The 20223-nt window shown below is 34.6% G+C and overlaps 3 protein-coding genes across 3 annotated transcripts; 1 reads left to right on the forward strand and 2 right to left on the reverse strand.

Annotated features, from left to right (window-relative positions):
- Nucleotides 1-1225: 1225 nt before the first annotated feature.
- LOC143588542 (uncharacterized protein At3g27210-like) lies at nucleotides 1226-3930 on the reverse strand. Its single transcript, XM_077069519.1, has 4 exons — nucleotides 3763-3930; nucleotides 3507-3626; nucleotides 1797-1863; nucleotides 1226-1674 (listed from the first exon to the last, which is right to left on the reverse strand). The coding sequence occupies exons 1-4, from the start codon at nucleotides 3928-3930 to the stop codon at nucleotides 1343-1345; spliced, it is 687 nt and encodes a 228-aa protein (XP_076925634.1). The 3' UTR covers nucleotides 1226-1342.
- A 3399-nt stretch (nucleotides 3931-7329) lies between these two features.
- Nucleotides 7330-11506, reverse strand: LOC143588550 (putative inactive leucine-rich repeat receptor-like protein kinase At3g03770). Its single transcript, XM_077069525.1, has 7 exons — nucleotides 10153-11506; nucleotides 9925-10058; nucleotides 9588-9831; nucleotides 8695-8906; nucleotides 8579-8604; nucleotides 7705-7816; nucleotides 7330-7554 (listed from the first exon to the last, which is right to left on the reverse strand). Exons 1-7 carry the CDS (start codon nucleotides 11504-11506, stop codon nucleotides 7330-7332), a joined length of 2307 nt encoding a protein of 768 aa, XP_076925640.1.
- A 3301-nt stretch (nucleotides 11507-14807) lies between these two features.
- On the forward strand, nucleotides 14808-17618 carry LOC143588551 (putative pectinesterase/pectinesterase inhibitor 24). The gene is made up of 2 exons (XM_077069526.1): nucleotides 14808-16039; nucleotides 16901-17618. Exons 1-2 carry the CDS (start codon nucleotides 15061-15063, stop codon nucleotides 17575-17577), a joined length of 1656 nt encoding a protein of 551 aa, XP_076925641.1. The 5' UTR covers nucleotides 14808-15060; the 3' UTR covers nucleotides 17578-17618.
- The last annotated feature ends 2605 nt before the right edge of the window (nucleotides 17619-20223 follow it).

Here is a 20223-nt window from a genome sequence, read left to right on the forward strand (position 1 = left end):
CTAAAGGTTAAATGTTACCTATCTACTTATTTTACATATTACGATATTTTTGTTTGTGTACTTAGTTTGAAGAATTTTCTCTTACAATAAGACTTTTCCTCCATAAAGTAATAATATGTAATTGTTAGTTATAAAATAATAATGTAATGGTTAGTTATGATATCAATTTGCGTGTCTAAATTGATCATATTATTTTATTGTTACAACTTAGTACTTTCAACCAAATGCAACAAAAGCACATTTCAATAACATGGACCACTTTGCAAAGAAATCTTCTTTAAATAATATAATATAATCACTAGGGGTGTGTTTAACTATACCCGAATAAGAAACCCGAATCGAAGACCTGAATAACCTGACCCGAATTCACCTGAATCGATTAAACTTCTAATCTGAACCCAAGATAAAATATTTGGGTTGAAATACCTAAATTTGGGTTGACCCGAATAACCCGAAATATAATACATCAATGCATGTATCACTAATTTTTATGAGGTAGTTTAGCGATAAAGTAACAGAGTGACCTTATGTATTATTGTTCGACCGTTTAAGACTCCAGTTAATATTGGATTTATCACGTTGAATCCCAATGTATTAATTACCATAAAGCATGTTGAGAATGTATTTCAATTCAAAAACTTAAATAGTATAGTACTTAAACTAATATGTATCAAACATGTTTCTTCAATCTACACAAGTATTGATCCACATGCTACGACACTCCATCCCGTCTAATGCATGCTTGTATGATAAATTTCATGTTTTGCTAAATCATCATCATCATGATAAATCTCAACCATCATGTTTTGCTAAATAATATATGTTATTGTTGAATATGGCGGTATATTATGGTTTTATAACGGCTTGGAATATGGTTTTTTTAATTTAACCCGAACTAACCAAACTTATTTGGGTCGGTTCTTGGGTCAATTTGTTTTGAGCTCAAACCCGAACAACCCGAAACCCGAATAAATAACACGAAGAACACCGCTAATAATCACTTTCAAAACACCTTGATCAGAAAATCAAAGTAAGAACTAAGAACCAAACCTATATGGATTAGAAACCATCCACGTTCAGTTTATATATGTGTATATATTTGGAAACAACTTTCGGTTCGGTTTGGTGATTTCTAAGGACTCGATTCTCGGTTTAATTCAAGGCTGCAACCAGGTGAGTAGGCGACGGTTCAAACTTAGCTGCAACACATATAAACATATTTATACTTATAACCTCAAAAATAAGTACAGTATAATTGTCTTAACATAATCATTTGATGTCGGGTATACGACTTTTCATATATAAACATTCACAAGTTCAAGAACCAGTTCATGACAGCCGATCAATCAGTGCACCTTTTTTTAAGTTCTGTCTGTACCCTTGGTAAGCATCCGTGCACCTGCACAATCTCCACCCATCTCTCCTTCTTCGGCTTTGCCACGCCACCATGAACTGTCACCACCTCAAGGCTCCCCACCGCCACATTTTCTTCATCACAATGCTGCTCTCTTTGGCTTTCGCTAAAAAGTTCAGAAAGTCTCTTTGTTTTCTTTACTGGGACTGCAGACGGTTGAGATAGCGTCATGGAAGGCGTGTGGTTATCAATGGCAGCCACACGCGGTCCAGTAGAGAGGTTATGGTGTACTGGTGTATTGGCTATTGATGGTGTGAATTCTGCAATATGATAATTTGGTTAAAAACACCAAATAAGAACAATGCATACATTCAAAAGTAAAAAATTTAATATATACTAATATATATTGATAAAAAAATATATATGTAACATCATTTCTTACCTCCATTAACACTCATGAAATCAGATTCACAGTCTGAGTCTAACCAAGCTTGGGAATCGAAAAACGTCTACTCTGCAAGATGAAGTAAGACAATTATATAAATCAGTCGAGTGAAAACGGGTCAGTTGACTTGATCCAAGACACTTTTCATAAATAATATTTTGTGTGTTAAGTACTATTTCATCAAAATATTTATTCCAATAACAACCTAAATTCCTTAATTCATGTATGCATTGACAGTAGATTTTAGACAACTTTCGACTCGTTTCCTATTTAGCCGATTTGTTTAAATGTTACACGTTCGACCTGATTAACATAAACTGTATAAAATTTCAAGTCTTACGAAAGTGATTAGTAAAAACTACATTCAGCACAAAGTAGACCACCAACTAATAACATTTAAGTCAAGTCAAACCATGTTTAAATTCATTGACAGCCATCACCAACAACTCTTAAATCTTAATTTATATGAAACAGATGGGATGATATCATCATTTACTTGGTATTCAACAAGCTGCATATATATTCTGAAGGACTTTAATATTTAATAACAGAGCTAACCTTTTTGGCACTTTTCCACAGTAAGCAAAGAATAAGACAAAACTTTATTCAAATTGCAAGCAAAAACCATAACAAAGCATGCATACATACATAGTACTGGGATACACGACTCACTAGCGTATCTACTTTTACTCGCGTATGGACGTTTACCATGAGTATTGACTTGAACTAATGTGATATATGGCACTATAACGCATCTAGCTTGTTCAGCATGTATGCTTTAAGTTATTCAAGTGTGGAATAAAAGCATTTAGGTTGTAGGCGAGTAAATTTAAATACGTTAGTAAACGACCAAAGGCTCGTGTAGTTCATGTATGTATTGGAATATGTATTGTCACAAGAATGATTATATTCCATTCGATACGTGATTACAATTTATAAAGATGGAAACAGGCCCCCTTGGCTCAATACTAACAAACCCTAATGATAATATAGGTTCCAATAGTATGATCTAGCATGATGATAAAGTTATAAGTTACACACAAACAGTACTTGCATGATAATAACATACCAACAAAAAAGTCAGAAACCACCATAAAAGCTACAGTACGAATCAAGCAAAGAAGCCAACAAACAATTAGAAGACAAATTAAATAAACAAATAAACCCAGAAAGACCCACCAGTGGTCCCCTATTCAGTCACAAATCCCCAAATGTTCATACATTTCTAGTTTTCTACACCCAAAATCCAATATATAGATTGTACCGTACCAGTATCGAACCAATACAATACCCAAAAATATAAATACCGAAAACGAGTAAAACCATATTACTGAATGCCGTATCGATTTTTTTGGTTTGGTACAGTGCCAATAAAAATACCTGCTACCGAAAATATGTAAAATGAATACCGGCACTGATTTTGTTCGCTCAGTGCCGGTACCATTGAATAACTAATACCGATACTGGTTTTGTGCAGTAGGTATCGGTACCAATACCATTAAAAATAACGAAACCAAAAGGTGCCGATACCGAAAATATGAAAAAGCGACTATAGGTACCCATGAAAAACAAATAATTTTGTTCGGTCACTGTCAGTACTAGTATAATTGAAAATACCTATATTGAATATACATATACCACCTACTGGTACCGATTTTATTCGGTCGGTACCAATACTGAAAAAAAGAAAAAAACTAATACCAATACCAGTTTTGTTCCGTCTGTGTCCGGTATCGGTACCAGTACCATTAAAAATACCGAAACCAAAAGATACAAATACTCGGTACCGGTATCCAGTAAAAAATGTTCATCCCTATGCAGCCAAAGCTATAAACGAAATTAAACAAAAAAATAAAAAAATAAAAAAATAAAAAACCTAAAAACCAAAACAAACACGTAATAATAATAACAACAACAACAACAACAACAATGAAGCGTACGGAAGAAAACCGATACCATGAACCAAGTGAGGTTTAACAGCAGCGGCATTAACGACAGGAAGTTTTTGTTTAACCGGTGACGGAACAATCGCCACGTGGCTGTTGTCCGGTTTACGAGTAGACCTAGATGAAACGTGCACCTCCATTGTAGACGATGATGATTTGTGATCCGATGAAACACAGGCGCCCATTGCTTTTGTATGATTTTAAACTGTTTCTCACAATAATAATAATAATAATAATAATAATAATAATAATAATAATAATAATATTGTAACAAAATGTATCACCTGATGTGTGTGGTTATGGTATAAATTGTGGTTGGGGTGAACGAGTAATAATATAAAAGACAAAATGGAGCAGAATGAATAATTGAAGGGTGTGAGGGAAAGCATGTTAATGTTATTGTCATTGTTATAGAGAGTATTAAATATTTATTTGAAAGTTTTATTTCTTTTCTAAGTTTGTTTGCTTTTGTTTTTGAAAGCTAAGAGCCAAAATGATAAAGTTAATTAATAGGAATGTTTAATAAAGATCTTCCTAGATCATGTAATCAAATCAGGTAAAGATTGATAAAGTGTTAGGAGATTTAAAGGTGTTGAGCTTTTTTTGGATAAAAAGTAGGGTAAATTATATGAGTTTTGATTGGGATAAGTGGAAATCGATAGTGTTGTAATTCGTTTCCAGTTGTATTGTGAGACCAACCCTTGCTACTGTCTTGGTAGGAAGGTTTTTAGTTTGTTTTTTTATGAAAGTTGTTCAAAAAAAATGTAATCAGAGCAGGGACGTAGAAAATAGTACCGTGTATTTTTTTTATCAATTTGTATCCGTTTTTTAGTATCAGTACGGTACTGGTATTTTACCGACCTGTTTGTTATTGGTACTTCTATTTGTCATTGATACTGGTACTGTATTGTACCGTGTGTTTTTTATACCAGTATGTATTTTTTTGTGAATTTTGGGACCGGTTCTTTTGGTACCGTTCTGATACCAAGCTCGTCAATAATTCATAGTAGTTCAAAAACAATATTAAAATATATAAAATAAGTGAAAAACGTTTCGTCCCTGACATGCATGTCAAAAATGTTACACTAAAAAAGGAAGTAATGTTTTCATATAATAAAAATAATGCTTAATTTGTGTAAATAGTTTAAATAATTAAGAAAATAAGTGATGGTGATTGGTTGAAAAAGAGAGATTTACCTCACCTTTCGTCCCTCGCCGTTTCCACAACAAAGCCCTGAGAAGCAATGCTCATATTAAAGAAGCGGTATTGTGGTGTAAATGTGTAAGGGTTTTTTTACGGTGACATGATAGGAGGATGACATCCGCTGCATGCACTTGCCATATGGATGTATAAATGTATATGGATTCTTGCTAATAATTATTATTTTAGGTTAGATATCATCTATTTAAATGGTTATTTTTCATTAATAACCTAGTATTTTCCGTTATATGATTATTCTTCTAACGCAAAGAATACACGTAGAACAGATTGCAAATGGAAATTGTATGTTGGGCAATAATTTCCAATATAAAGACAAATTCTTGGTAGGTAAACCAAAAAAAAACCGAATGAAGGGAAAATTTTACTAAGCTTGAGGATATTATTCAAAACAGAAAAAGAATAAAATAACTTTGAAAGAAAATATACTAGTATGAAACTATAAACATAAGAAAAGTAAACAATACATGTGATGATGTGTATGTTTCCCCATTTTCTTTTGTGAATATTGGATTTTAACTTTGATTTATTAATCAGGATTAATCTCAATAAAAAAATATTTAATACAGTTTCAAGTTTTAACATATTTTTCTTCAACAATCTTATATGTATATTTCATGTTATCAAAAAGCTAACGAATTACTTTTCATTTAGTTTGGGATTGCTGGAGGGAAATAGGTTGATAGTTAAGACTTAAGAGTGTCATAAAACATTTATTCAGTTGAGATTAACATCGATTCCCGACCAATATATCAAAATTGGGATTATTAAAATCCAATAACCTTTTTTTTTTCATTATGAGATCAAACCATTTACTCATTTAGACCATCTCAAACTCGCAACATGTGAGCCGCCTGTGACAATCCCTTTGAAGAGCATATGACTAGGGAGGAGAGCCCTTTGAAGGACGTCTATAAAGCTATATGTAGTGGTTGATGTTAAAATAATATCTCAAAGTTTCATGTAAGTAATCGGACTTTAACTAACCCATCATTTAACATAAATGTACTAAAAATTAAACAAAACAAAAAAAATGTAGAAAAATACGTGATAGGTTGATTTGTAATTAAGTGGGCCACTAAGGCTTTTTGAACTAATTTCTTTTTATATTTATGTGGAGTGGATAAGTAACTTATACACCGTATGAATTAATAACTTGTACATTATAATAGTTATTATTATTTTATTTAAAGTCACTATTTTTAAATAATCGTTTATTGTGAAACATTATTTTATATACTTGTTTACACTATTTGTATTTCTTTTACATAATATTTTAATGTATACATGTTATTTTATAACAAAGTATGTTTAGTATAATAAGTTAATTAAGCTTTAATAAATAACTTTATTAGGCGTAAAAACAATTTGATTATGAAAATAAAAGTAAAAGGTGATGATAATGTGGAAATGTAAAGATATATATTGGGCGTGAGGATGAATGAATACCTATAGGTAAGTGTGTTTAGACAGAAGCAATTCAGTAAAAACTTACGTCATAAGAAGTTTTCACTTGGCTAATGAAAACAAATCATTAAGCTTATCTATACTATATATAATACACCAAAGAGGGGACGTAAATTAAGACACTTTAAATTAAGGGATTTACAAGTGATGCTACATATGGTACAACCTTGAATTGGGGCAAAAGAGTAATTCTCACAATAAAACTAACGTTTATTTAATATAGTTGCCATATTGGTCCCTCAATTATAATTAAACTTAAAGAATAGTTACAACAATAACCCTTAATCTATTACCTATATATTATTTTAATTTTCACTTTTAACCCAAATTCCCCAATAATTTTTAAACTTTAATAAATTTTCATACTTTAATATTTTTTTAAAAAATTTACACCATAAAAACGAGCATATTTTTATCTTTAATTTGAGTATGATATTGTCATAGTTTTTTCCAGTCACTAAAAATACATGTTATGTATGTGTGTTTGCGGTCTGTTTTTGATTGTTTTAAATTAAACCGTGAACCAAACCTTTTGCAACAACTTTTTGTCATCGAAAACCAATACAGAACTTTTGAAAATTGAAAACTGGCCAAAAGTGAAAGAAAAAAAATCAACAGTTAAATCAAACTGATGAACGGTTTTACGGTTTCAAACCGAACAATAAACACCCATAAATTTATTACGTGATTATCAATGTTTGCATTTCCCGCTGCATGACGCGGGCACCCATCTAGTTATGAACAAAGAGAATAATGAATCTTAATTTCAACTTGCATCACTATAAATCGGACTTTCACCGATTTGCATCTACTTTTATTCTTCTGTATTTGAAGTTTTCATCAGTAAATGTATGTTTTCTAGCAGTGTACTAATTAATTTGTTTTTAAGCTCGTGTCATTACGCTGCACCATCTGGTTTCTGTTCGGATTCAGCTGTGGCCTGTACCTGAGCCGCATACTGCAAGTTCCAAAGTACATCTTCAAACGAAGGCCGATGTGTGGGTTCTATAGATGTGCATTTGTTGGTGATCGATATCACAATCGATAAGGATTCTTGTGAGCAAGTTGTTAACACCACTGGATCAACAATTCTTTGCCTGCCATCTTGACTTCCAAATGATTTCTGGTGCATAAACAAAAATAATATGAACAAAGATTTCCAAAATACATATGTTGCATTAAATTGATATTATTGCATAAAAATAAGATAAAAAAATAAAATTGTTCTTTATAGATCTTTTCAAGAAATGTTTTGCAATGGGATGTCATGTACCATTTCATTAAGCAGAAACGCTTCGCCTTTTCCTGTAACGATTGGACCGACGAGTGCTTCAAGCAAAACGAAACCAAAATCATAAACGTCGTCAGCCAACTTTTTCATATGCCTGCAACATATAAATCAGTACATCACCATATAATCAATACACTACTATAAGAATGTAACCAACTTTGTTCCTCTTTATTAAAAAACCTTCAAAATACCAACATATACATACAAAAACAATAATATTTTTTAGAGTGAACTGCGGTTTTCGTCCATATGGTTTGTCCAAATCTGCGGTTTTAGTCCAGTAGTTTCAAATTTGAGATTTTCGTCCTTGTGGTTTCATTTCACTTGCAATCAAACCTGAATTTATTAACACCGTTAAGTCTGGTCGTTAAACTCACATGAGGGGCAGTTTTGTCCCTTTTTTCCCAAATTCACCCCAACCCCTCACGTGAGGGGGCTTGCGAATTAGGACTGAGGTTTATTTGGAGAGAAAAAGGACAAAAATGTCCCTCACGTGAGGGGCACGCTTATGGGTTTAACGACCAGACTTAACGGGATTAATGAATTCAGGTTTAATTGCAAGTGAAATGAAACTTCATGGACGAAAATTGCAAATTTAAAACTATTGAACTAAATCCGCAGATTTAAACAAACCACATGAACGAAAACCGCAGTTTACTCATATTTTTATTTTAAAATATCGGTAAAAATTTATTGGAAATGAAAAAAAAGAATCAAGTAACAATATGCTGTGACCAATGTAACAATGACTACACTATTAAAGCTATGTTACATTATTTGTTGTAACTACAAAATAAAGGGGTGTTCAATACATAACCAAACATATTCAACTTTATAAAAAGTTAACTTTTGTTACCATGATTTTGGACCATCTCCCTTTACCTACATCAACATATTATAACTCATGTCATGACATAATTTGATCCAAAAGTCATGTCAAAATATAATAAAGAACAAAAAAAAAAAAGAAACCTCAAGCTGTTCTAATCCTTCAGTAATTATGGACATTCCATAGTCACTTAGCTTTGGAATTCGATATTCATCAAGCAGAATATTATTCGTTCTTAATCGATTGCTTGAAGAAGCAAGGATTACACCCGTATGCAGAAAATGTACCCCCTTTGCGGTTCCAATCAAAACTGCTAACCGATCCGACCATTTAAGAATATGATCAGGAGAACACTCTGCAATTATCAATGCAAACAATTTATTACTAATTATAGAGTGAACTGCGATTTTCGTCTACGTGGTTTTTTCGAATATGCGGTTTTAGTCCAACAGTTTCAAATTGGCGATTTTTGTCCATGTGGTTTCATTTCACTTGCAATTAAACCCGGCCCCACTAACCCCGTTAAGTCTAGTCGTTAAACCCACTAGCGTGCCCCTCACGTGATGGCAGTTTTGTCATTTTCCCCACAAATACACACCAGCCTTACGTGAGGGGGCTTGCGAATTACAGTTGGGGTTTATTTGGGGAGAAAAAGGACAAAACTGCCATTCACGTGAGGGGCACGCTGATGAGTTTAACTACTAGACTTAACGGGGTTAGTGGGGTGGAGTATAATTGCAAGTGAAGTGAAACCATAGGGACGGAAATCGCAAATTTAAAACTGTTAGACTAAAACCGCATATTTGAACAAACCACATGGGCAAAAGCCACATTTTACTCCTAATCATAATAAATGAGTCACATTTTATTAGTGACTATAGAATCTGATTTGTTAATCATTTAGCATGTGACATTGTGACATCTTATTTGTCATATTATTCTATATACAACACTTGACATGTGGTGTGACCTTTAGCAATTAGTTTTAAAAAGATCATTTACTTCGAACTTGTAAATAAAATTTATTTGTACATACTTGCGAGATGAGTGCGAAAGCTTCCATTAGATATATACTCGTACACAAGGTAGACTCTGCTTGAAGCGAAATCTTCTAAACCCGAATCATTAATGCAATAACCCAAAAAACCAACAAGATGCGGGTGTTGAAGCTTTGACAGAAGATCTAATCTAACTTTCAAATTTCGGGTTGAATATTTTTTAAATAATGAGAGAGATCGAATAGCGATGTAGCTTCCGTTTTCTAGTTTTCCCTTGCAAACCTACAAAAAAAGTAGGATTTTTTAGATTACTACAAGTTTGACTTTTGAAGTCAATCTTAATAGTTTAAAGACTCAAAGTGAGACAAATAATACCTTTCCTATCGAGCCTTCGCCTAGAAACATCAATTCAGAGAAGTTGTTAGTCGCTTCGATCAATTCTTCGATAGCAAACACACGACATGATGGTGCAACTTGTTTCCCGAGTTTAGATGCTTCAGATATAATCCCTATAATGAAAAATTCAAAATAATAAACAACCATCCTAAGAATAACATTTGGCTATAATACGATAATAACTTAATATAATTAGGCAAAACTTACTAGCATTTACAAGAACTTCAGAAGAGATCCCGGAAGGTAAACTATCTTGAATAACTTTTGGCACCGTGTTTTGTAGAGTAACGCTCTCGCTTTGATGTTCTCTTTTATTGAAAAATAATCTAACAAATGTCACTATGACCAAAAATATCATCATACCACCAACACCAATTATAATCCAAACAACACTACCCAATGAGTGTTTCTTCTTTTTCTTCACAATATCTTCTTTGCAAATGTCGAAGCGTTGTTGTTCATTACCCGTATTCAAGCAGTTTCCATTGACGTTCACGACGCGTTTATTGCTAGCATTTGCATCCAAACAAGAAGGAAGACTACCCATAAACCTATTGCTTGAAATATCAACAAATCCAAGATTTCCCCCACATTTGATGATGTCATGAAGGGACCCACTTAACATATTGTATCCAAGATTCAGATAACTTATGTTAGGCAAAGAAAACAGCCCGGATGGTGGCGGGCCCACCAAGAAGTTAGAAGATAGATCAAGGTGTTGCAAGTGATTAAGTTCATCATATTCTTCAGGAATGATACCTTTAAATGAGTTGTTATTTAAAAGAATTGTAGTAACTCCTTTAGGCAACAATGGAAGTTCGGAATCAAAAAGATTTTCCATCAAATCGAGTAATTTTAAACTAGATAAGGTAGTTAAATCGGGTAACTCACCCGTGAGGTTATTGTGAGACAGTGACACGTCAGTGAGATTTGTGAGTTTGGTAATTGATGATGGAAACTGACCGTTTAATCGGTTGTTTTTCAAGCTAATAATGGTGAGATTTGACAATGGGTTGAACCAATTTGGAAATGACTCATTAAAGAAGTTATCATCTAATATTAAAGTATGAAGCTTTATTAATCTTGATAACTGATTTGGGATTGAACCAAACATGAAATTTGAACTCATGTCAAAAACTTCAAGGGAAGATAATCTATAGATTTTATCAGGAAGTGGACCCCATAATCCTAAAGAAACTAAACTAAGAATCTTTAAATTATTAAATCTTGTTAATGTGACAACTAATGAATCAATGGAGAATGCTTGAGATAAAGTTTGGTTTAAAATTGCATACCCATGAAACTCACTAACCTTAGAAAGTTTATCTCCAAAGATTTTGAGCTCGTAGACCGAATCATTTTCGCATTTGATGCTTACTTGTGGGCTTGAACCCATGTTACAAAAATCACCATTAAAAGTTTGCATAGGATACTCCAAATGCTTTTGGACTTGAAGAAGAAGTTGAGTTTGAATTGGTTGTAATTGATTAGTGTTTGAGATAAAGAAACCCCATGAAAGAAATAATATGAACAACAATAAATTTGAGCAGTAGCACCCCATTTGACAAATGATTTTGGCTTCAAATCTATTTTTTATGAAACCTTAATGCATTGCCCATTGCAAGATTCTCAAAACCAAAGTTAGTTAAAAAGATACTGGTTTTAGAGTGGAAGTTAAAGACAAGAGTACATAAGAAACACTCAAAGAAAAGACAGAGAGACAGTATGGTTTGGTTGTAGGACATTTAATGCATTGTGTCTTATGTTTGTATATAACAACAGATTCATGTGGTGATTATTTTATAGTAGGGTTTAGTTGTGGGACCATTAATGCATTGTTATGTCACATTATCAATCAATATGGTTGGTTCTCTTTAGGAGGGGTGTGACTTTGTGAGATACTTGATATAGAATAAATAAATGATCGTGATATTGAAACACCCAAACATCTATTTGACACCCCTAATATGCTTCATATTGCCTAATATGGAGCATATTAGGCCACAAATCAGACACAAAAGTACACACACATATATATATATAGGGTAATATGCCTCATATTGATCAATATGACCCATATCAGTGTCTAAATAGAAAACTGGGGTGTCTCAATTAACGGAGCCTAAATAAAAAGATCAAAACAGACCGAGTTTTATCAAGCTCGAGCCCAACCCAGTTAGAGCTTAAAATAAGTGATGGTTGTGATAATATGATTGTGAGAGAAGTGTTACATCAAATAAAGATTAAGGTGACCATTTTTTTTCTGTTTTATATATTTGTTTGTTTATTATTCTTAAGAAACCAATCATGTGCATTGATCATTGATGGGGACATATGTAGGGTAATATTTTGAGAATTTGTGAAAAGACAAATGTGAAATTGATGTAGAATGGTGTTAATTGACCAACTGACGAGAACAAAAGAAAGCTGGCAGAAAATAGACCACCCTCAACTATTAAAATGAGGAGAGTAGTTTTTTAGAATATTCATGTTAACTAATTTTTTAATATTTTATAAATAAAAATATATAAAGGTATTTAGTATATCTACTTTCATTGATACCATGACTTATTGCTCTATACGTATAGTCGTATGGTGTGAGGTGGGAGGCTAAAGTGGTGTGCTTATCTCACGTTTTGAAAACAACAATGTCTTATGGACAAAAATGAAATTTTTAGATGAATAAGATAATTTTATATATAAAAATAAAATTTATAGGCGGGTCGACATTGTTCTCATACTAAGACCACTCGTAGTGGAGGCGGTATCCCAAGCGTTTTCCTCCATAACGCCAATAAACATGAACACTGCCCCCTAGGCGTTACGGGGGTGGCGTTTTGGGGAAGCGTTTTCTACATAACACGAATGTGGCACGAGTTTTAATAAAATTGTGTGGGGGAGATGATAGAGAGGGGAATAAATGTAATTATTGTAGTAAAGTTATGACGTTTTGCCCACTACGCACTTTTTGCAAAACTCTCAATTGATGACGGGAATGCCACATGACACATAACGTCTAAGGGTGAGACGTTTTGACTACACACGGTCTAAGTAAACTCATTGTTCATTCATCTTTTGGTGATTAAACATTATGGATGGTAAATGGTTCATGGTTGGATGGATGGATGGAGGGATGTACCTATATATTAAACTTAATCCTTTGGTGCCCAATTATACATAATTTTAAAAGGGTGTGGTCAATTTCGATTCGTGTGGACTGTGTTGACTATCGACTATTGTTACGAATTGCCTCGAGCCTCGACATATACAACACAAAAAAGGTTACTTGATTCTGGATGATACTTTTGAATCATATGATCACTTGCAGATTAAAGTATTCTCATAGTTTACTCGAAAGCTTAAGTGAATAACTAAATTAAAAGTCTAGAAAGTGTTTTATGTTATTATTAAGTGACTGGCAACAATTTACACGCGCTCTGTTTCATTTAAAAGTATACAAGTTTTACTCAACCCCTTATATGCCCCAACCGCCTCATCAATTCCACATGCGTTTTCCCAATTACGAAACTCAAACAGAAAAACGGAAATAAAAGTTTGTGCATTGTTCAAACCCCTAAACAAAGGTTTACCAATGTCAAAAATCGAACTGTAAAATGGAAAGTCGATAAATCATTACCTTCGAGCCCCGGTTATCTCCATTCCCTTAGCTGTGAACATTTGTTGTAAATACATATTACATAAGTAAGATAACAGAACACATATTAATTAAAAATGTAGATTAATCCAACAATGTTTTAACTTTCATCATGACACCAAAAAAGATATAATTAAGCATGACAACGTGTATGCATTAGTATATCGTCTACCTAGATATCTACACCACAAATTATGCATTACCAAAAGCTTTGCTAATTACCATTAGGGATGAGATCGGTGGTGAACCAGTAGCGTTGCAAAAAATTTCAAACACAAAAAATGAATGAAAGTATAAACTGAATACCGTATCGATTTTATTGGTTTGGAACCGGTACCATTGAAAACACAATAAATTACATATATCGAATGATAGCGATACCAAAATAATGATAAATAAATACCAGTACTAGTTGTGCTCAACTGGTATCGATTCGATATTACTTTATATAAAAGTGCTCATCCTTAATTACCATCATGACATTTGAACCTAATAGATGCCTGTTCACTTGTGAAAGGGTCAATTAAGGAGTTTTTGATAAACATAATAATTAACAGTTTTTTTAATATTAAAAATGAGTCAAACCTAAATAATAATAATAAAAAGAAGAAAAAACCAAGGCGATGTCAAGGCTCGAACTTGCATAGAGAGAATGCTAGTATGACGCACGAGCATTTACGCGCAACACACTAACATTCAACTGTTGTCAATATTGCAGCTCAATATGCATCTATAGTGATGATAAAAAGTTGTAAAAAACAATAGATTTTACTTTTTTTTTTATTTTTGGAACGAGTACTTTCATGTGTGTTAGGTCATCACACTCTAACCAGACCATATTGTCTTAACCAAACAATAACTTTTATTTCATACCAACATGCTAATTTAATAAGATACATTATTACGTATTTTTTATTATGAGCATTTTAGAATTTAATCCAAGCACTCTTTCATTATATGATTATAAGTGATCACCGGTGGCTTTTTTAAATTTTTATAAACAAACCTGTTTAAATATTTTGAATATATAGTATTTAATATCTAGCCACTGCGACACTCATTTTTAATTTTTTAAGTTTGCTAATTTGTTATATCTGAACGTTGTCAGATTTGTTTTTTTTACTGGCTATACTATCAGCCCAACGCAACACACCAGATAGGTAGATATAATACCTAATTTATATAAATATTGCATAAAAAGAAAACCATCCTTTAACCATTACATATGAGCATGTATTTTGCTAAAGTCAACTATTGTCCCATTTAATAATCTTAAATATTGAATCAATGTTCATGAGAACCACTCACAAGTTGAAATTTCCCCATTTAACATGATGCTTTGCACGTATAATATATCATATATTCATATTTTTTCTTCTTCATTGCTTTATAAATCACTAACACTTGAAAGCAAACACAACCAACACATTACAAACAAAAACTAACCCAAAACAAAAGCCATGAGTTCCCTTAATCCCTATGGAAAAGTATCCGAAGCCGATCAAATTCGTCTAGACGGGCAACGAAAAACAAGAAAAAGAATCGCGCTTATCGCACTATCATCTCTCATTCTCGTCATTGTTGTCGTTGCCGCAGTCGTGGGAACTACGCATAAAAAAGACCACAATAATAAAGCTAACGACTCGCAAACACAATCCGCTTTGGCTTCCATCAAAGCGGTTTGCGACACCACATTGTACCCGGATACATGTTACACTTCTTTATCCTCTTTAGTAAACTCGACACATGTCCAACCCGACGAGTTACTCAAACTATCGGTTGTAGTCGCTATGAACGAGCTTTCAAAAGTGTCGACGCTCCCAGAGCTCAAGAACTGCACTGAGCTTCTGGATCTCGCTCTTGATCATTTAAACGACACGTTGTCTTCAGCATCCGAGGCTAATTTGGTATCGATAGGTTCGGTTTTGGATGATCTCATGACATGGCTTAGTGCTGCTGGGACATACCAAGAAACATGCATTGAGAGTTTAGAAGCAAATGGTTTAGACATCCTTAAAACATCAAGTGAATTAACAAGCAATAGTTTAGCTATAATAAAGGGGCTTTCAGACGTTGCGAATGCGTACAACCAAAGACGACGGTTGATGAGTGTAGGAGGGAACGGTGACATGCCCGAATGGTTGTCTGGGAAAGACCGGAAACTGCTGCAAAAGACGAAGGAAATCAAGGCGGATGTGGTGGTGGCTAAGGACGGGTCGGGCAAGTATAAGAAGATATCGGATGCGCTTAAGGCGGTACCTGATAAGAGCAAGAAAAGATTTGTGATATATGTGAAGAAGGGGGTTTACTTTGAGAATGTTCGGGTTGAAAAGCCGAAATGGAATGTGATGATGATTGGAGATGGCATGGATTCGACGATTGTGTCGGGTAGTAAAAATGTTGTTGATGGCACTCCAACGTTTCAATCCGCAACTTTTGGTGAGTACATAAGATTCAGGCTCGTGTGAGCATTTTCGTCGTATCATACAGGCTGTATATGGTTATATGACCTTTTCACTAGACCTGCAAACGAACCACAGGAACAAGAACACATATTTTGTGTTCGTGTTTCTTTATTTAAAAAAATGAGCATGTTTCTGTTAGTTTGTTTAACTTCTAAATGAACTGTTCACGAACATAAATGAACAAAGATAAATAAACAAAAATGAACATATATAAACAAATGTAAATGAACACAAATGAACAAATATAAAGTATTTTCTATTAATATGTAGACGAACATAAATAAATGAACATAAATAAGCAAACATAAACGGATGTTCACGAACATAAATGAACGAACGAAACATGCGTTCACATTCGTTCGTTCAGTTAAACGAACACAAATTTTTTGTTCATGTTCGTTCATTTATTAAACAAACAAACATAAACGACCAGTGGCGAAGGTTGCTTAGGGCCCGGGGTAGCCCCGAACCCCCCCCCCCTGTTTTTTACGCAGCAGTGTAAATTTACCCGTTTTCGTCCGAAATTTTTATACGTAGTGTAAATTTAACCGTTTTCGGCCGAAATTTTATATACGTAGTATAAAATTTAGCCGTTTTCGGCCGAAATTTTTTATACGTAGTGTAAATTTAATCGTTTTTGACCGAAAATTTGAGCCCGGCCACCTTCGTTTGTGAAATTTTGTATACATTTTGAGTCTTGTCCCCCCGGTGTCTTAGTCCAAGCTTCGCCATTGTAAACGACCTTTCCTTGAAACAGTTCAGCGAAAGTTCGGTTCGTTTACAGGCCTACTTTTCACATTAACACATCCTTTCTAATTACCTATTCTTGCTGCAGCCGTGTTCGGCAAAGGATTTATAGCCCGAGACATGGGCTTCCGCAACACAGCTGGTGCTATAAAGCACCAAGCCGTCGCACTAATGTCAACCGCGGACCAGTCAACATTCTACCGATGCCGAATAGACGCATTCCAAGACTCTCTTTACGCCCACTCCAACCGCCAATTCTACAAAGAATGCAACATTTATGGCACGGTAGACTTCATATTTGGCAACTCGGCCGTCGTTCTCCAAAACTGCAACATTCTTCCAAGGAGACCAATGACCGGGCAACAAAACACGATCACCGCACAAGGCAGATTCGATCCCAACCAAAACACTGGCATTTCAATCCACAACTGCAACATTTCACCGTTCGGAAACTTGAGTGATATCCACACGTTTCTTGGACGTCCATGGAAGAACCATTCGACGACGGTTTACATTAATAATAAAATGAATGGCTTCATTGATCCTAAGGGATGGATGCCGTGGGTTGGAACGTCGGCTCCCAGCACGATATTCTACGCAGAGTTCGGTAACACTGGCGCGGGTGCGGTGACTAAGAATAGAGTTAAATGGAAAGGATTGAAGTTTATAACAAGTAAGCAAGCTAGTAAGTTTACTGTTAAGTCTTTTATTCATGGGGATAAGTGGATTAAAGATGCAGGTGTTCCATACAAATCTGGACTATGATAAGTTGATAAGTACTTTTTGGTTACCATTTTTTTGGAGTATAATTTCTCCTGCTTTTTTCTTATTAATGTTATTCACATTCATTTTGTAATGATCTATATTGTGTATTGTTTATGGGTTTTATTCAAGAAATAAGAGTTTAATGTGATACAAATGATTATAAGTTAATAACAGTTTGTGACAACCTTGTAAGTTGTAATGATTGCAAAGATGGATATAATTTCCAGGGTCGCTTTCGTTTATGTTTGTTATGGTACTTGAACTTATAAAAAAAAATAAAACGATCGGTAAAATACGGGTGTATACAAGCTTTTTAATACGACCAATTTATATAATAGTTTATTTTTTCTAACAATAAATAAATAGACTAAGTCCAAATCCCAAACGCACAAAGCCACAAAATGTAACGAGGCAACACCTGTATTTTGAAGTATTTGAACATCTTTTTGATGTGTTTATGGAAAACTTGTGCCTAAAGTTGAATATAGACAAATTGTGTGTAAACATGTTAAATTTTGTAAATTACCGGCAACTTAGGGGGTGTTTGGTACAGAGAATGGAAATGGAGAGAAAATAGAAATGGAAATGGAATTGTAGAGAAAGAGAATTGGTATGGAGAATGAGAATCATTTCTCTTGTTTGGTACACGAGAAAATAAACAGAGAACTCTACCATACCCAACCCCACCTCCACCCAACCTGACACCACTCACCACCGCAGCCCCACCACCACAGCCCCACCACCACCACCACAGCCCCACACCACCAGCACCACCACCACAGCCCTTTCTTCAACCACAGCCCACCACCACCGGCTGCCGCCACCAAACCCCCTTCTTCAACCACAGTACACAAGAAATTAAAAAGATTCAAATTTTTGGAACATAAGATATAGAAAAAGGAGGCTCAGATCTGTCATCACTGCCTCTTTGGAGATTTTGTGGTGGTGGTTGTGGTGGCGATGATGATGATTATAATCAGAACCACCACTTGAAACCCTAATCTCCGTTCACCCGTACCACCTGCAACCTACAACCGGTTACCATCTCTGTGTTCACCACTGCGAACGGCGGAGACGGGGTGGTGGTTGCAGATTTGGAGACGAGGTGGCGGTTGCAGACTTGGAGACGAGGTGGCGGCCGAAGACGAGGCCGGAGACGGGGTGGTGGTCGGAGACGAGGTGGTGGCCGGAGACGAGGTGGTGACATGCTATGAGGAGGCTGCTGAGAAATGGATTTCTCTTTGTTTTAAAGAGAAATGGAATTCTCTAGTTTTAGAGAAATAGAAAGAGAAATAGAAATGAAAAGTGGAAAACAAACAAAATAAATATTTCTAATTCCATTTCTCCCCAATCAAATCCCTCTACCAAACACCCCCTAAGTATAAATATGTCACACCTAAGTTTGGACATTTTTTTATAACACCCAACATGCCCAAACCATAAAGCCACCATTACTAACGATGCAGTTTGGTTCGGTTTAAAAATTCTATGGTTTGGTTTTGTTTTACAAAAATCAAAATCCGTTACTAGCCATTTGGTTCACAGTTTGACCAATAAACTATGAAAACCGAACCGTAAACACCCCTAGCATCAGTCAAAAGACGTGAAAAACCGAAAAACTATTCTAAAACCAAAACACAAAATATATGTTCATCAAAAAGCATATGCAAGAAATCGAAAAAACTTATTTGAAACCGAATAACAGAACCACAATAGAAAATTAGAAACTGACGGTTTAGTTTTATGTTTTTGTAAAAGTCAAACCGAAATTTCTAGATTTTTATTTTTTCTATTTTAATTAATTCATACGAATTTAAAAAATATATAATTTAAATATTTTGTTATCAATTGTATTGTAATCATTTAGTTAATCATTAACAAAATTATTTATATCTGAATTCATTATTCTCAGCATCAAACTTTCAAGATCTAATTGTAAGACCCCTCGCTATGGGGCGGGGTTTGGGAGTTGGCGGGCGCCGTTTGGGCACTGAACACCACCAAGGGTGGGGGCGGTAGGGCTGGCAATTCGTGTCTTAACAGGTTTAACAGGTAACAAACGATGCGCGTAACACAAATATCAAACATGAATACGACTCGTTTAACCACTTTATATGTCATGACTATAAGACAGTTTTAAGTTTTATGTATCAACAAGGAAAAATGATGGAGTCTCAAAACTAATTTTAATTATTTAAGAAAATAAAAAAAAAATCGCATACCACACCTTTTTGATTAACATGTCTTATCGTATCTTAAACATGTACCCAATTAACAGCAACCCAACCCAACGTTGGGCGCTTTCCCTTTCAACCTCTCACACACACATACATATGTATGTATATATACATACTAGCAGGGTGCCCGCGCAATGCAGCGGGGCGCGAGCGCAATTTAACAGCGATCACATAGTCTGTGTCGGTACATCGTCACCCGCTGACATTGCGCACGTAGCCTAAAATTGGACGTGTAACTCGTGCAAAGCTAGTTGCGTGTAATCGAAGATTGAACACGCGTAACCGGACGGGATGCACGTTACCGACATTAAAACATGCTTAACCAATATATAGTAATTTGAAATAAATCATTTTTTTAAACCAACCCGTTTTTACGCCAAACCCGGTCCAACTTGACAACGTTTTGATC

The sequence above is a fragment of the Bidens hawaiensis genome, unplaced genomic scaffold (genome assembly GCF_021521415.1).
Source record: "Bidens hawaiensis isolate Kalapana, Puna unplaced genomic scaffold, B.hawaiensis_p1.1 tig00036431_1, whole genome shotgun sequence".
Taxonomy (NCBI): Eukaryota; Viridiplantae; Streptophyta; class Magnoliopsida; order Asterales; family Asteraceae; genus Bidens; species Bidens hawaiensis.

Coding starts and splice junctions, on each gene's coding strand:
- LOC143588542 (XM_077069519.1), bottom strand. CDS start 3,930: ATGGGCGCCTGTGTTTCATCGGATCACAAATCATCATCGTCTACAATG. Junction 3,627..3,762: donor CTGCTGTTAAACCTCACTTG/GTTCATGGTATC, acceptor TTTCGTTTATAG/CTTTGGCTGCATAGGGATGA. Junction 1,864..3,506: donor ACACAGACGGAACAAAACTG/GTATTGGTATTA, acceptor CTTGCAGAGTAG/ACGTTTTTCGATTCCCAAGC.
- LOC143588550 (XM_077069525.1), bottom strand. CDS start 11,506: ATGGGGTGCTACTGCTCAAATTTATTGTTGTTCATATTATTTCTTTCA. Junction 8,605..8,694: donor AAGGATTAGAACAGCTTGAG/GTTTCTTTTTTT, acceptor ATGTTGATGTAG/GTAAAGGGAGATGGTCCAAA. Junction 7,555..7,704: donor CGTTTCTGCTTAATGAAATG/GTACATGACATC, acceptor TTTATGCACCAG/AAATCATTTGGAAGTCAAGA.
- LOC143588551 (XM_077069526.1), top strand. CDS start 15,061: ATGAGTTCCCTTAATCCCTATGGAAAAGTATCCGAAGCCGATCAAATT. Junction 16,040..16,900: donor GTTTCAATCCGCAACTTTTG/GTGAGTACATAA, acceptor TTCTTGCTGCAG/CCGTGTTCGGCAAAGGATTT.